The sequence below is a fragment of the Dasypus novemcinctus genome, chromosome 3, assembly GCF_030445035.2.
Source record: "Dasypus novemcinctus isolate mDasNov1 chromosome 3, mDasNov1.1.hap2, whole genome shotgun sequence".
Taxonomy (NCBI): domain Eukaryota; kingdom Metazoa; phylum Chordata; class Mammalia; order Cingulata; family Dasypodidae; genus Dasypus; species Dasypus novemcinctus.
The window spans coordinates 104,102,968-104,118,837 of record NC_080675.1 but is presented as its reverse complement, the minus strand read 5'-3'; the positions used below and the strand labels follow the sequence as shown (position 1 = coordinate 104,118,837).

The window sequence follows — 15,870 nt, the reverse complement described above, 5'->3', positions numbered from 1 at the left end:
CACAAAATATGTAGAATCTATTAGCCCCAAGAGACCTTAGAAATGCTGCAACAATAAAAACAATAATATTAACAATAGCTAATGGGAAACAGACTTTGGCCCAGTGGTTAGGGCATCCGTCTACCACATGGGAGGTCCGCGGTTCAAACCCCGGGCCTCCTTGACCCATGTGGAGCTGGCCATGTGCAGTGCTGATGCGCGCAAGGAGTGCCGTGCCACGCAAGGGTGTCCCCCGCGTGGGGGAGCCCCACGCGCAAGGAGTGCGCCCGTGAGGAGAGCCGCCCAGCGTGAAAAGAAAGAGCAGCCTGCCCAGGAATGGCGCCGCCCACACTTCCCCTGCCGCTGACGACAACAGAAGCGGACAAAGAAACAAGACGCAGCAATAGACAACAGAAGCAGACAAAGAAACAAGACGCAGCAAATAGACACCGAGAACAGACAACCAGGGGAGGGGGGGAAATTAAAATAAATAAATCTTTAAAAAAAAAAAAAAACAATAGCTAATATTAATTTTGTACTTGCATGCCAGATATTGCCTAAGTGTTCATGTGTACCTCTTTTAGTCTTCATCATGGTTCTAGGAAGTAGCATTATTATTATCTCCATTTCCCAGAGGCAGAAACAAAGCCTGGATATGGGCTCGTGATATTAAGCACCTTGCCAGGGGCCATATGCTCATTAACCAAAATTTAGGTCCCCCAACTCCAGGTTTAATGTTCTCTCCAGGGTTTCTCAAATCATGATCTGTGAACATCATCTTCAGTGTCTACCCATTCTTTATGAATATGTTTAATTTTGTGTTTTTATTTTTATTAAACCTTCACAGTGAAAAATTCAAAATTAAAAGACATTTTTAGAGTGTTAGTTAAGTTAGCATTTCTAAGACTGGAGTTTAAGGGCCCCTATGGGTCCATAAAGATGGTCTTTGGGGTTCATGACATTTTTCTTTTAAAAAGAATTTATGCATTTCTTGGGTTTGAGAAGCCCCTTTCTGTAGTTTGCCACCTCCATTCACATGCTTAGAATAGCAGGTATATACAAGGGGCAATTAATGTACCCTTCTGCCTCTATAGAATTTAGCTGTCAGTTGTTGCCCTTATTTGGTAAGCTTTGCAAGTTATCTAAAGGAAAATCAAATTTGAGGTTAAAAGTTATAGGAGAATGTAATCTTTGTAGTGAAAGGCAGGAGTTGTTGAGCTCACTCCCAATTTTCTGAATGCCCTTTGCCCCTTGAACGTTCAGTAATGTAGCTCTTGCTGACCCCTGAGCATCCTTTCACTTCTTAGGTTTCCAGGACCCATAAAATCCTACTGCTGAACTTTAATTCAATGTCACCCCTCCATGGAGCCTTTTCTGATTCCAGTTGGAACTTGTCTCCTCTCCTCTACCCGTGTTCAGTTTGCCCTCTGTTGCAGTGTTCTCTCACAGACAGTGAATATCTTCACAGTAGGGACAGTCTTCATAACTCCCATAGTTCCAAGTTCATATATTATACACTAAGAATTTAATGCATGTTTTTGAAGGTTTAATAGATCCTAGAAAGAATGAATGAGTAAAGCCACAATCCACTCCACCTTGAATTGAAGGTGACTTCTATAAATGTACAGGCCTCATCTCATCCAACAGATAGCTTATCTGTGATAAGAAAAACACTGTGTCAGTAACAATAATATCACTGTTTGGTTAAAAGAACAATTGCTGAAAATTATAATAGTCATCCTATAATTTTCCAATGGAGTGTGTTTCTATTAAAATAAAATATAGGGAACAGATGTGGCTCAAGCAGTTGAGCACCTGCTTCCCACATGAGAGGTCCTGGGTTCGGTCCCTGGTGCCTCCTAAAAACATAAGTGAACAACAAGCAAAACAAAAATGAAAAATTTGGGGGAGCCGATATGGCTCAGTGGTTGAGCTCCGACTTCCCACATATGAGATTCTGAGCTCATTCCCCAACCCTGGTACCTCAAAAAAATAAATAAGATAAAATAAAAACCTTTTTACATGCCCCACAACCTACTTCACTCCAATCTTCTCATGGTAGAAACAGATAAATACTTTTTATTACCTCTTTGTCTCACAAAGGACCTTGTGCCATTGTGGAAAAAAAAATGTAGTTATAATGGTAATATCATTGGTCACTATAAAATATAAATCACAATCAAAGGTTGAGCCTGGGTTAGGTAAAGAAGTAGAACACAGGTCAGTAGACTATTAACTCCCACACAGCTGCTACAATAGCTCCATAAAATCAACTCTGAGTTTTCCAACAGCCAACGCCATGAAGAGGCATCCTGAACACCCACTTCTCCTACTTAGGGCAAACAAAATCCATTTCTCGGGGTCTGTAGATCACTTGTTTCTTAAATATAGGGTTTGATATAAAGGTCACAGAGTAAATATAGATAGTTTTATATATATATATATGAAGCTGCTTTTATAAACACCAAGGACAAATTGCGAACGCCAAATGGTATACAATAATTTCTTATTTTAAAGTAGAATACCCACTTAAGCCTGTGTTTGGGGTCGACTAGAGGAGATTAAAGTAAAATGAGAGGAGCTTAAATGAAATTGTAGTAAAAGGATTGAAAACTATTACAATCAGAAGCAAATGAACTCCACGAAATGGGCCAGGGAAACTCTCCTGTCGGACCTGTGTATAGATTAGGGAAACCTAACTCCTGTAATAGGCCAGCCCAAATTCTCGGTGGCTTAGCACAGGTATGTTTCTTTTTGCTCACATCACAGTCCAAGACCTGTCAGGAGGGAGGGCTCCAATCTGCGTAGTCATTCAGAGACATGGCTCCATCTTCCCCTAGGGCCAGGCTTTGCAGACTTACAAATCCCTGGGGAGCTTGTTAAAGTGCAGGTTCTGATTCAGCAATTCAGGGTTAGGGCCTGCACATCTGTATTCCTAGCAAGCTCCCAGGTGATGCCAAGGCTGCTGGTCCAGGGCTCACAACTGAGTAAGGACACTCTTGGGCATTGGGGTCCTTCACTGGATCTCTACGTCCAGCTGGAAGGAGAGAGAATGTGTAGAGGTCTGTGCAGGGAGTTTTTAGGAGCCAGGCCAGACAGTGATGTATATCATGTCCATCCATTTTCCCAGAGCCAGAATGCAGTCACATGACCCCACAAAGCTGCAAGGGAAGCTTGGAAATGTAGACCCTCTGCCTGCTGCAGAGGAGAAGGAAATGGATCTGGTGAGCACGTGGCACTGTCTGCTAATGGCCCAGCTGTGTGTTCAGAGGTCGCAGATGCTCCCCCTCTGTTCAGAAGTACAGATGACCTCTGGGCATGATGTGCTGTGCCCTCTGTTGCAGACTAGTCCTGTCTATATTGCCTTCTCTTAAAAGAGAAGAATCCATTTAAGCATTTCCAAAAACAGAAGTTTGCCCCCATTCTCCAGTTTTACTCAAAGAAATGCCTTTAAAACGAAGCCAAAACAATACTAACCATGATTCTTGGTGTCATCAATTATTTATAGGTGAGGTACTGCTCTAGTAGGCCATGTGCTTTTTACAGAGCCTTCTTTTCTCATTGCTGTTGTGTGTGGATTAAGCTCTGCTTTCCCTCTGACTGTGGCAGCAAAGCTTCTGTGGCCATCACTCCAAGGCAAAAGGGTTGACAGTGTTTGATTGGCCACATGACAAGTATTTAATTTCCTGGCCATCTAAGGTTCCATTCTTAGAGTGAGAAATCATCCTCAGGATTTCAAGTTTTCACAGTTGATATGTTTCACGGCATGGTAATAGTAAGAGTCCTCCATAAAACTGCCTTTGGGATTCTTTTCTGCTTGTCCCATAAATGTGCTTTGTATATATCTGGAACAAAAATGACATTCAGGGAGTCAGGTAGAAAATTGGTTTGTGAGAATTATGGATACAAATGCCATCAACAACCCGAAGCCATCCAACCTCACTAAGCCTTAAGTCTTCGGTGGCCCCTTAGAAAGACTGAAACATGGGCTGCCTACCTCCCCACCTGGGAGCCTGCAAAGCCGTTGCTGTTATTTATTGAGGTCTGTTTACATTCTTCCCTATAGGGGAGAGGCAGACACAGTGCCTGGCCCAGCACAGCTTGCTCTGCTATGAAAGGAACACAAAATATGAATGAAAGAGAAGGCAGTACAATGAGAGGGGGCAGACGAAAGGCCAGTCCACCAGTGAAGGCAGCCAGAAGTGTTCCCACTTCTCAAGCAGCTGTAAAACAAAGGGGAGCAGGTTTGGAGGCCGATCTGATAGCATTAAAGGCCATGTGTGTCCTTGCAGGTTTGTACTCACTCTAGATAGGAAGAAAAAAGCAGATGACATTGTTTGAATATGGATTTCTAGGAGTAAGAGGTGTCTTAATGAATTTTAATGATATGACAGCAAAAGACCCAAAAACTAGAATCTGCCTTGCATTCACCCCTACCCCACTCACAAAATCTTTCTAGAAATATATAGACAAGGGACACTTAGCCAAGTGGGAATCCATATGCCCTTTCATGAAGAGCTGAATGGGTGCCTTTTAGTCCTTCATGCAGAGAACCATAAAGGCTGAGTAGGAGCATGGTGCTTAGGTGTGAGCCTGAGCAGAGCCTTCTACCCACCCCCCACTTTCATGATCCTGAGTGCGTCCCTCCCTGGATTTTGTGTCCTAGATACCTCACTTGCTTTACCCTAGTTCTGGCCCTGGCTGGAATTTGAACCTAGACTATTTCATAGCTTAAATTCTTACTTTACTAGAACAGTGACCAAGGTGGCAGGCAAAGTTTGGAAGATGGGTTCAAGACTAGGGCAAGGGGATTTAAAGAAAGCACCAGTCTCATATTTCCTCAGGAGGCAGCAGGATCTAGAGCATCACTCAAGAATACCTGGTAAGGTAGGTCTGGCTTCCTTGACTCTGAGCTGGTCTTTTGCCTATCACCCAGCTCCTATTCTTCACAACTCTTACTTCCTTCATGTACCATGGCAATCAGGCCCTGCCCGCTGTGCCCTCCTGGGGTCCTAAGGTCTGGCCGGGTGTGTCCTGCTGCAGGTTCTGGATGTGCTGTGCTCCCTCTGTTTGTGCAATGGGGTCGCAGTGAGAGCCAACCAGAATCTGATCTGTGACAACTTGCTACCCCAGAGAAACCTGCTCCTACAGACACGGCTGATTAATGATGTGACAAGGTAAGGCCACCACCATTGTCCCAAGTACTGAGCATCATTCTGCCTATCATGTATCCAGACAGAAAAGAGAGGGGGCTGATCTGAACTCCAAAGCTGACCACTCATAGTTTCTGTAGAGATACAGGCACATAGGTTGAAACCAGGCAAATGCAGTTTTTATGACTAGGCCTTATGCTCCTCAGCAGTTTCTCAAACTCCTCCTCTGAGGGGGCCGAGGATGAAGTATAAGTACCATCTACCTAGGGGCTTGAGATTTTGGCCTGAAGTGATTTACCATGTTTTATCCTAAGCATTAAGGCAGATCTTATACCCTTTTAATATACTAATATATTTATTTTGATACACCTTTTTTCTAAAATATTTTAAGAGGATGAATGTTCCCTGTTGATACTGTGGTTTCTGGTATCCTCTGGCACACGGCCACAAGTCCCCAGGACTATCTGTGAAAGCCACTATGAAGAACAGGAAGCCCTGTCCTGCTGGTCAATATTTGTGGCCACAAGAGTCAAGTGAATTTCCTAATCCTGGACTAGGCAGGCCTAAGGTTCTTTGGCCACTTGCTCCTAGACCCACACCCTAATCTACAGTAGTGAGAAAAGAGCCTCACTAGTCTAGAAAGCCTGCAGACCTGTGCCATCCATACAGGCTTCCTTTCTTCTCAGTGCCAGCTGGTTTTCCCTCACCTACCCCAAATGGGACATAGACCCAGCCCAGTAACAACAGATCTGTAAGAGTCTGAATCCAAACAGGAAAATGCCAAGTGGTGTGTCCCAAGTGTTTAACCACTCTACTGGATAATTAAAAGCTAACCCTTTCCGAAGTTGCCTAATAGAAACAATGTTTTTAAGATGCTGTTTTCATTAATGATGTTTAAGTGACAAAGTTGTTATGAAAATGGGGTTGCTTAGGCCAATGAAACAGAAGATGGAACTTGAGCAAGTCATTTTTTTCACTCATAGAAAGAAACAAGGGTTTGTAATCCTGGCAACTCTGTATAGTATTTTCAGCTTCAGTTATCCATGGTTTGTACTCAGTAAATGTTCATTGCATTGAATGGAATAGATAGATACCCTTGATATTTTATAATGGGATCAGTGTTGTTCAGAGGATTCCCACTAAGAATTTGATCAGGTATTAGAGGCTCAAAGCTTTTTCCACTTTAGAACAATATGAAAAATGTGAGATTGCTCTTGCCTCAGGCTTAATTGGACCAATATCTCCTGTCCTCTGGCCCAACTTGCTTTCTTCATTCTTGAGACTATAGATGCCACCTGTCCCCATGTTCAATTTCAGTATCCGGCCAAACATCTTCCTGGGAGTTGCTGAGGGCTCAGCCCAGTACAAGAAGTGGTACTTCGAGCTAATTATTGACCAGGTGGACCCCTTCCTAACAGCAGAGCCCACGCACCTCCGCGTGGGCTGGGCCTCTTCCTCAGGCTATGCCCCGTACCCTGGAGGTGGAGAAGGATGGGGAGGCAATGGTGTTGGTGATGACCTGTACTCCTATGGCTTTGATGGACTTCACCTTTGGTCAGGTGAGTACCTTGTCAAAGCTTTGGTCCCTTATCACTTAGAGTGATTAAAGCTCAAATTATTCAAAATGAAATTGTCATTTTCATGTGACATTATATGGACCCAAGAGTCTCAACTAATTACATGGTTCGGTGAGAAGAGTATCAGGTCTGAAATGAGACTGTTCTGGGTTTAAATCATGGCTCTGGCACATCTTCGCTATATGATCTGGTACCGATCACTGTTCTCAAGCTTAGTATCAGTATCTGCACCATCTTTATTCTGCAGGATTAGATTTAAATGAGCAAACAGGGAAGGAGAAAAAACTCAACATTTATTTACTTGGCAGTAAGGTACATGTTTTTATACATTTTTTTTCTCATTTTATCCTCATAATAACTCCTCGAGGTAGATAATATTGACCTTGTGTTATAGATGTAGAAACTGAGGCAGAAAAACATATAAGTAATTTATTCAACCTCATATTGGGAGGCATCAAGATCAGACTACAAGTCTATAATCTTATCAGTTCAACGTGCTAGCTCAAGATAATAATTATAAAGTGCTGGATCAGTGCCTGACTCACAGTAGGTGCTAATCCCTTTAAAAGAAGTCAAAGCTTCCTTTTTAAAGATAAGCCTCAAAGCTTTTCTCAATCAAGTTTGTAGCCATCCATATCCATAGAAGAATGAGTTCACTTCTGCCTGAGAGAAATGTACAACACACTCGGGCTTTCACACAAGAAAAAAGCTTTACTTTACTGTCTGTTCTCTAAAACATCTTTTCTGTGTGTTTTTGCAAAACTCCAATTGGAGATATTGTGTCCTGTTAATGATCTTTATGTAATTACTGAACTGTGTGTCTCTTATTTAAGGAACCTCGACATATATTCTTCCTTAAATCCAGTGTGAGGGAGAAGTGTGTCTCTGTAAGACAAATTTATGTATTTTCTTTTGTGATTGGGAACTATGTAACTTAACGCATTTTCCTCCATCCCTTAGCTTTCAAGTTAAAACCTAATCACCAATTAAGTCAGCGCAGGTCCTTATGACATGCTTCTTGGATTTGGTCTTTATTTTTATTTTATTTTTATTTTTTTTCATTGTTAATTTTTTTTAATTGATTTTGTAAAAATGTTACAATAAAAAAAATGTATATATATATGAGGTCCCATTCAGCCCCACCACCCCCACCCCACGACGCCCCCCCCCCCCCCAGCAACACTCACTCCCCTCATCATGACACATCCATTGCACCCGGCAAGTACATCTCTGGGCATCTCTGCACCTCATGGTCAATGGTCCACATCATGGCCCATACTCTCCCACATTCCATCCAGTGGGCCCTGGGAGGATTTACAATGTCCGGTGATTGCCCCTGAAGCACCATCCAGGGCAACTCCAAGTCCCAAAGGTGCCTCCACATCTCATCTCTTCCTGCCACTCCCCATATCCATCAGCCACCATGTCTACTTTTCCCACTCCAATGCCACCTTTTCTCTGTGGGCCTTGGATTGGTTGTGTCCGTTGCACCTCTATGTCAGGAGGAGGCTCAGATTCCACATGGATACTGGATGCACTCCTTCAGGCATTATTAAAATATTTTTGCTTCACTCTCATCTCCTGAAGCATCAAGGACCCTGGTTATATTTTTATTAAATCAGATGAAGTTGTCCCAAATTCACTGCTGCTCTGTTGATTTCTTGTTTCTCAGTGATTAATTTTGGATGGTTTACACTGGATTGTTTTCAAGTTCACTAATATTTTCTTTAGCCACTTTTAATCTGATCTTCATCCCATTTGGTATATTTTTCATCTTATTATTATTATTTTTAATTATTTATTTTTTTAAAAATTACATTAAAAAAATATGAGGTCCCTTTCAACCCCACTGCCCCCGCCCCCCACTCCCCCCACAGCAACTCTCTCTCCCATCATCATGACACATCCATTGCACCTGGTAAGTTCATCTCTGAGCATCACTGCACCCCATAGTCAATGGTCCACATCATAGCCCAGACTCTCTCACGTTCCATCCAGTGGGCCCTGGGGGGATCTACAATGTCCCGTAATTGTCCATGAAGCACCATCCAGGACAACTCCACATCCCGAAAACGCCTCCACATCTCATCTCTTCCTCCCGTTCCCCACACCCAGCAGCCACCATGGCTACTCTTCCCACACCCATTCCACATTTTCTCTGTGGACATTGGATTGGTTGTGTCCACTGCACACCTATGTCAAGTGAGGGCTTAGATTCCACATGGGTATTGGATGCACTCCTCCCGCTTCCAGTTGTAGACACTCTAGGCTCCATGTTGTGGTGGTTGACCTTCTTCAACTCCATGTTAACTGAGTGGAGTAAGTCCAATAAATCAAAGTGTAGGAGCTGAAGTCTGTTGAGGCTCTGGGCCTGGGTGTCATATTATCAGTCCAGAGATTCAAATCCCCTACATATATCTTAAACCCAGCACCAACTACAATTCCAATAAAGTAGCATGCAAGTCTTGTGAAAAGAGATCCCCTCTGAGTCCAATTCCATCACGCAGAAACACCAGCTCCAAAGAAGGGCCATCTGTCATGGCAGTGAACCCCTTCTGCCATGACCATAGAACCCATGGGTCTCTTTATCCCTCAAAAGAACCAATACCTGGGGTTGTATCTACCTTATCTGTCTCTTAGACTCTGTTCAGTTGTACATAGGGGTATTCCTTCTGACAACCTCCAGACTCTTTTTTAGAGACTCACAGCCTTATAATCTCATTTCTCCTTTCCATTTCCCCCTTACATTAGGTCAAACAGCTTCCCAAAGTCATGTTATTATATGTAGACAGGGATATTCTGCTGATCCGCATTGAACCTTTAATTCAAGGTCATTTTCTAGTTGCATCTTCAGCTGGTATGTAGTAGTGATCCCTCAGTGCCAGGGAGGCTCGTCCCCGGGTGTCATGTCCCACGCTGGGGGGAATGCACTGCATCTACATGCTGAGTTTGGCTGTGAGAGTGGCCACATTTGAGTAACATGAAGGCTGTCAGGAGGAAACCCCCAGGCACAATGCTACTCTAGGCCTTGTTCTTATTGCAGGTGTATAGGCTCAAAAGTGTAGCCATTAGTATCAAGAGCCCACTGTTGGGCCCTCCTTCCTTCCTGGTTCTTGCCGTTGCACCTGGAGGATTGCCGCTGCTCTCCCAGGGCCCACAACAGTGACTCCCTGGCCAGGAGCCCAGTACCCCCCCAGCTGTTGTTTTTAATTGTTTCCACTATGAGTATATATAGACATTACCATATACCCTGGGCATATGCCCTGTATAACTCCCTGTCAACCATATATATCCTGTCAATAACATCCCAGATCAGTATTCCTCCGCTGCCATTATTGAACTACTCTGTGATCCAAAACTTCCTGTAAAGTGAATCCCAACAAAATGTCAGCTTCAGAAGAGTCTTAGATCACCGAAATTCATATATACAATATACAGTACTTCCCCAGATCCACCATAAAACCTTTTCCCTTCCACAGCAATAATCTTGTAACTTATATCATATTTCCTGAAACTGATGAACGAATTCCGAAACAATAGTTTTCAAACAAGGTGACATCTGTGCTTACTATGTGGTCCATACTTTAGGTTGTACAGTTTTCTAAATTTTTTAGTTATCCTATGTTTTGTCTTATGGTTTTCATTATTAGTCTGTCGTCCCCTATATGTTTTTGGTGTAATATTAGCTGTTTTATATTCATCCTCGTGTACTCTCACATAACTCCTCTCTTGCCCCCGTTTTTACCTTTGTTCCATCCATTCCACATCCATTTTCCCCTCCCCTTAGAGCCCACAATGCCTGCCAATCTAATGCCTTGGGAGCCGTCCTTTCTCACGAGAGATACAGTTCTCTCTATTCGATGGCATTAGTCTTCCCCAGGATATGGGTCCACCCCACCCAATGGTAGAACCCACCTTGGCAAAATGAGCCTTCAACTATTCCCTCTGGATTCCATCCCGCATCAGACCATACCCCCTGAGCATCCTAACCAGGTAACCCTCCTACTTATACTTTGATACGTTTTACTCAACATTTTGTTCTCAACGAATATCTGACACTCTCCCATGTTCGTATGTTGCCCCTCCCTCCCCCCTATTTCTTGGACAATATTACCCCTCTGCCCATCCCCAGCCCCCCTCAAACCCAGAAAACCCCACTGGAAGGTAACCCCTTGCCCCCATTTTGTCCCTTCTTTGTGCTCATACTTACCGCCAGCTCATCACAGATTCCACCCCTGCAGACATTAACTCACACCCTTCCTCCACCCCCCGATTTCCTGTAAGCCACTTTTCCAGACTCTAGCTCTCTGAGGCAGTTAACTTATTTCATATCATTGAGGTCATGTAGTATTTGTCCTTCAATGCCTGGGTTGCTTCACTCAACATAAGATTCTCAAGGTTCATCCATGTTATCACGTGCGATTGTAGTGTATTGGTTCTTACAGCTGAGTAGTATTCTATTGTGTGTATATACCACATTTTATTGATCCACTCATCTGTTGATGGACATTTGGATTGATTCCAACTTTTGGCGATAGTGAACAATGCTGCTATGAACATTGGTGTACATATATCGGTTTGTGTCCTTGTTTTCAGATCTGATGGGTATATACCCAGCAGTGGTATTGCTGGGTCATATGGCAAATCTATGGATAGTTTTTTGAGAAACCGCCAAACTGTCCTCCAGAATGGTTGGATCCTTCTGCATTCCCACCAGCAATGGATGAGTGTTCCCCTTTCTTCACATCCTCTCCAGCATTTGTATTCTACTGTTTTTTCATGGCTGCCAATCTTATGGGAGTAAGATGGTATCTCATTGTAGTTTTGATTTGCATTTCCCTGATAGCTAGAGATTTGGAGCATTTTTTCATGTGCTTTTTAGCCATTTGTATTTCTTCTTTGGAGAAGTGTCTGTTTAAATTTTTTTCCCATTTTTTAAATGGGTTGTTTATCTTTTTGTTTTCAAGATATATGAGTTCTTTATATATGCAAGTTATAAGTCTCTTATCAGATATATGGTTGCCAAATATTTTCTCCCATTGTGTGGGTTCCCTTTTTACTTTCTTGACAAACTCCTTTGAGGTGCAGAAGGCTTTAGTTTTGAGGTAGTCCCATTTATCTATTTGTTCTTTTGCTGCTCGTGCTTTTGGTGTGATATTCATGAAGCCATTTCCTATTACAAGGTCCTGTAGATGTTTCCTTACACTGCTTTCTAAGGTCTTTATGGTCTTGGCTCTTATATTTAGGTCTTTGATCCATCTTGAGTTGATCTTTGTATAAGGTGTGAGATGGTAATCCTCTTTCATTCTTCTACATATGGCTATCCAGTTCTCCAGGCACCATTTGTTGAATAGGCCATTCTCTCCCAGTTGAGAGGGTTTGGTGGCTTTATCGAATATTATATGGCTATATACATGAGGTTCTATATCTGAACTTTCAATTCGATTCCATTGGTCTGTGTGTCTCTCCTTATGCCAATATCATGCTGTTTTCACTACTGTAGCTTTGTAGTATGTTTTGAAGTCAGGAAGTGTGATTCCTCCTATTTCGTTTTTCTTTTTCAATATGTCTTTGGCTATTCAGGGCCTCTTTCTATTCCAAATAAATTTCATAGTTAGTTTTTCTAGTTCCTTAAAGAAGGCTGTGTTGATTTTTATTGGGATTGCATTGAATGTGTAGATCAGTTTTGGTAGGATAGACATCTTAATAATATTCAGTCTTCCTACCCATGAACAGGGAATATTCTTTCATTTATTTAGGTCTTCTTTGATTTCCTTGAACAGTCTTGTATAGTTCTCGATGTATAAGTTTTTTACCTCTTTATTTAAATTTATTCCTAAGTATTTGATTTTTTTATTTACTATTGTGTATGGTATTTGTTTCTTGATTTCCTCCTGATCTTGCTCATTATTGGTGTACAGAAATGCTACTGATTTTTGTGCATTGATCTTATAACCTGCGACTTTGCTAAACTCATTTATGAGTTCTAGGAGCTTTGTTGTAGATCTCTCAGGGTTTTCTATATATAGGATCATGTCATCTGCAAATAATGAAATTTTGACTTCTTCCCTTCCAATTTGAATGCCTTTTATATCTGGTTCTTGTCTCAGTGCTCGAGCAAGTACTTCCAAGACAATGTTAAATAGGAACGGAGACAATGGGCATCCTTGTCTTGTTCCTGAGTTTAGAGGGAAGGATTTCAGGATTTCACCATTGTAAACAATGTTGGCTTTAGGTTTTTCATATATACTCTTTATCATGTTCAAAAAGTTTCCTTGTATTCCAATCTTTTGGAGTGTTTTTATCAGGAAGGGGTGGTGTATTTTGTCAAATGCCTTTTCTGCATCTATAGATATAGTCATGTGGTTTTTCTCTCTCAATCTGTTTATATGGTGTATCACATTGATTTTCTTATGTTGAACCATGCTTGCATACCTGGAATAAATCCCACTTGGTCATGGTATATAATTCGTTTAATGTGTTGTTGAATACGATTAGCAAGTATTTTGTTAAGTATTTTTGCGTCTAGGTTCATTAGAGAAATTGGTCTGTAATTTTCCTTTCTTGTGGTGTCTTTGTTTGGCTTTGGTACTAGGGTAATGTTGGCATCATAGAAGGAGTTAGGCAATGTTCCTTCTGTTTCGATTTTTTGGAATAGTTTCAACAGGATTGGTGTTAGTTCTTTCCAGAATGTTTTGTAGAATTCACCTGTGAAACCGTCTGGCCCTGGGCTCTTCTTAGTTGGGAGATTTTTAATGACTGATTCTATCTCTTTGCTTGTGATTGGTTTGTTAAGATCGTCAATTTCTTCTTTCATCAATATGGGCTGCTTATGTGTTTCTAGGAATTTGTCCATTTCCTCTAAATTGTCATTTTTGTTGGAATATAGTTTTTCAAAGTATCCTCTTATGATAGTCTTTATTTCTGTGGGGTCAGTGGTGATATCACCTTCCTCATTTCTTATTTTGTGTATTTGCATCTTTTCTCTTTTTTTCTTTATTAGTCTCGCTAAAGTTTTGTCAATTTTGTTGATCTTCTCAAAAAACCAGCTCTCGGTCTTGTTTATTTTTTCAAGTGCTTTCTTATTTTCTATTTTATTTAGTTCTGCTCTTATCTTTGTTATTTCCTTCCTTCTTCTTCCTGTTGGGTTACTTTGTTGTTATTTTTCTAATTCCGTCAAAAGTGCAGTTAGTTCTTCAATTTTTGCTCTTTCTTCTTTTTTGATGTATGAATTTATGGCTATAAATTTCCCTCTCAGTACTGCTTTTGCTGCATCCCATAAATTTTGGTATGTTGTGTTATCATTATCATTTGTTTCAAGGTAGTCATTGATTTCTTTTGAGATTTCCTCTTTGACCCACTGTTTTTCTAAGAGTGTGCTGTTTAATTTCCAAATTGTAGTGTGAAGTCTGGGCCTCTGTCCCTTGCAAATTTCCAGCTTCACTCCACTGTGGTCAGAGATATTGTTTTGTATGATTTCGATCTTTCTGAATTCATTAAGCCTTTCTTTGTGGCCTAGCATATGGTCTAACTTGGAGAATGATCCATGTGCGCTTGAGAAAAATGTATATCCTGCTGTGTTTGGGTGTAATGATCTATATATGTCTATTATATCCAGCTCTTCTAATATACTGTTCAATTGTTTTGTTTCTTTAGTGATTCTCTTTTGAGATGTTCTGTCTAGAGTTGATAGTGGTGTATTAAAATCTCCCACTATAATTGTAGATGTATCTATTTTTTCACTTAGTTTTCCCAGCGTTTGTCTCACGTATTTAGAGGCACCCTTGTTAGGAGCATAAATATTTATGATCGTTCGATCTTCTTGGCAGATTGTCCCTTTCACTAAAATGTAGTATCCTTCTTTGTCTCTCACAATTGTTTTGCATTTAAAGTCTATTTTGTCTGATATTAATATAGCTACTCCTGCCTTTTTTTGGTTGTTGTTTGCTTGTATGATTGTTTTCCAGCCATTCACTTTCAACCTCCATGAGTCTCTGGGTCTAAGATGTGTCTCTTGTAGACAGCATATAGATGGGTCATATTTCCTTATCCATTGTCCCAGTCTGAATCTTTTGATTGGTGATTTTAATCCGTTGACGTTCAGTGTTATTACGTTCAGAGAATTATTTGTGGTAGCCATATTTTGGTTGGATTTGTGTTTGTTATATTTTGTTTGTATTATTTTATTTTCCCCTTTTTGTTGCTCTTACACTCTCCTCCATCTCTGACTGTCCTGTTTTTTCCTTTCTTCCTGCAGAACTCCCTTAAGAATTTCTTGAAGGGGAGGTTTCTTGTTGATATACTCTTTCAGTTTCTCTTTATCTGTGAATATTTTGAACTCTCCATCATTTTTGAATGCTAGTTTAGCTGGTGGTCTTTATTTTTAATTGGCCAATATATTTCTTTTATTTTTGTGCTGGTTTACATTCATTTTAAACATTTTGAAACTTTTGGGAATGGTGTAAACGTACTGATTTATTTAACCTGAATCATTCAGGGAATGAATGAGAAAATCTCTCTGTCCATATTCTGTGTGTCCCAAGGGACAGCACGGTATAGACAAAAGCAGACATAAAATGGCAGGCTCATGGGTTAGCGTGAAGTTAGTCTTGTCTTATTTTTCTCTTATCCTGTCAACTTAAACTTCTCTAGTTCAGTCTTTGTGTGGGGTGGATCGGCCCTTCTTGGTACTTAGAGCCTCATCATGGAACCACCGAGTCTGTGGCTATGCAGTAGCAGCCTTTAGCTGGTCCAGATGCTTCTCTGGTTATCATCAGATATCGTATCATTCACAGGAAGCTGTCTCTGGGGATGTGATTCAGGAATAAAGAGTTATGCTTATGTATATCTCTACCTCCTGAGTTTGTTAGGCGTTTGTTGAATCCATGAGGGAATGAACAAAATTGACAGTGAAAACCATTAGCCCACTGCCTGCTAATGACTGCCCGTCTCCCACCATCCCTTCACTATAACCTGGCAGTGTTCTCTGGAGCACAGGTTACACCTGTACAGTACTGCCCACGGGAATTGGTTATGAAACTTACCTGGACCTTTGGATGGAGTAAATTCAACCCTCATTTCAAAGAAAAATTAACCATTCTCTACAGAATATAACAAAAATTCACTTTGCCTTTTCCAGACTTTACAACATGGCAGGGGTA

At 41.2% G+C, this 15,870-nt stretch overlaps 1 protein-coding gene across 3 annotated transcripts in view; it reads left to right on the top strand.

Annotated features, from left to right (window-relative positions):
- RYR3 (ryanodine receptor 3) overlaps window positions 1-15,870 on the top strand; it is a 506,364-nt gene that overhangs the window by 252,750 nt on the left and 237,744 nt on the right. For all 3 annotated transcript variants that reach the window (XM_071214091.1, XM_058293854.2, XM_071214090.1), the window contains exons 17-18: window positions 5,023-5,156; window positions 6,450-6,691. In XM_071214091.1, the coding sequence (XP_071070192.1) occupies window positions 5,023-5,156; window positions 6,450-6,691 (376 nt within the window). The remainder of the gene's footprint in view (window positions 1-5,022; window positions 5,157-6,449; window positions 6,692-15,870) is intronic.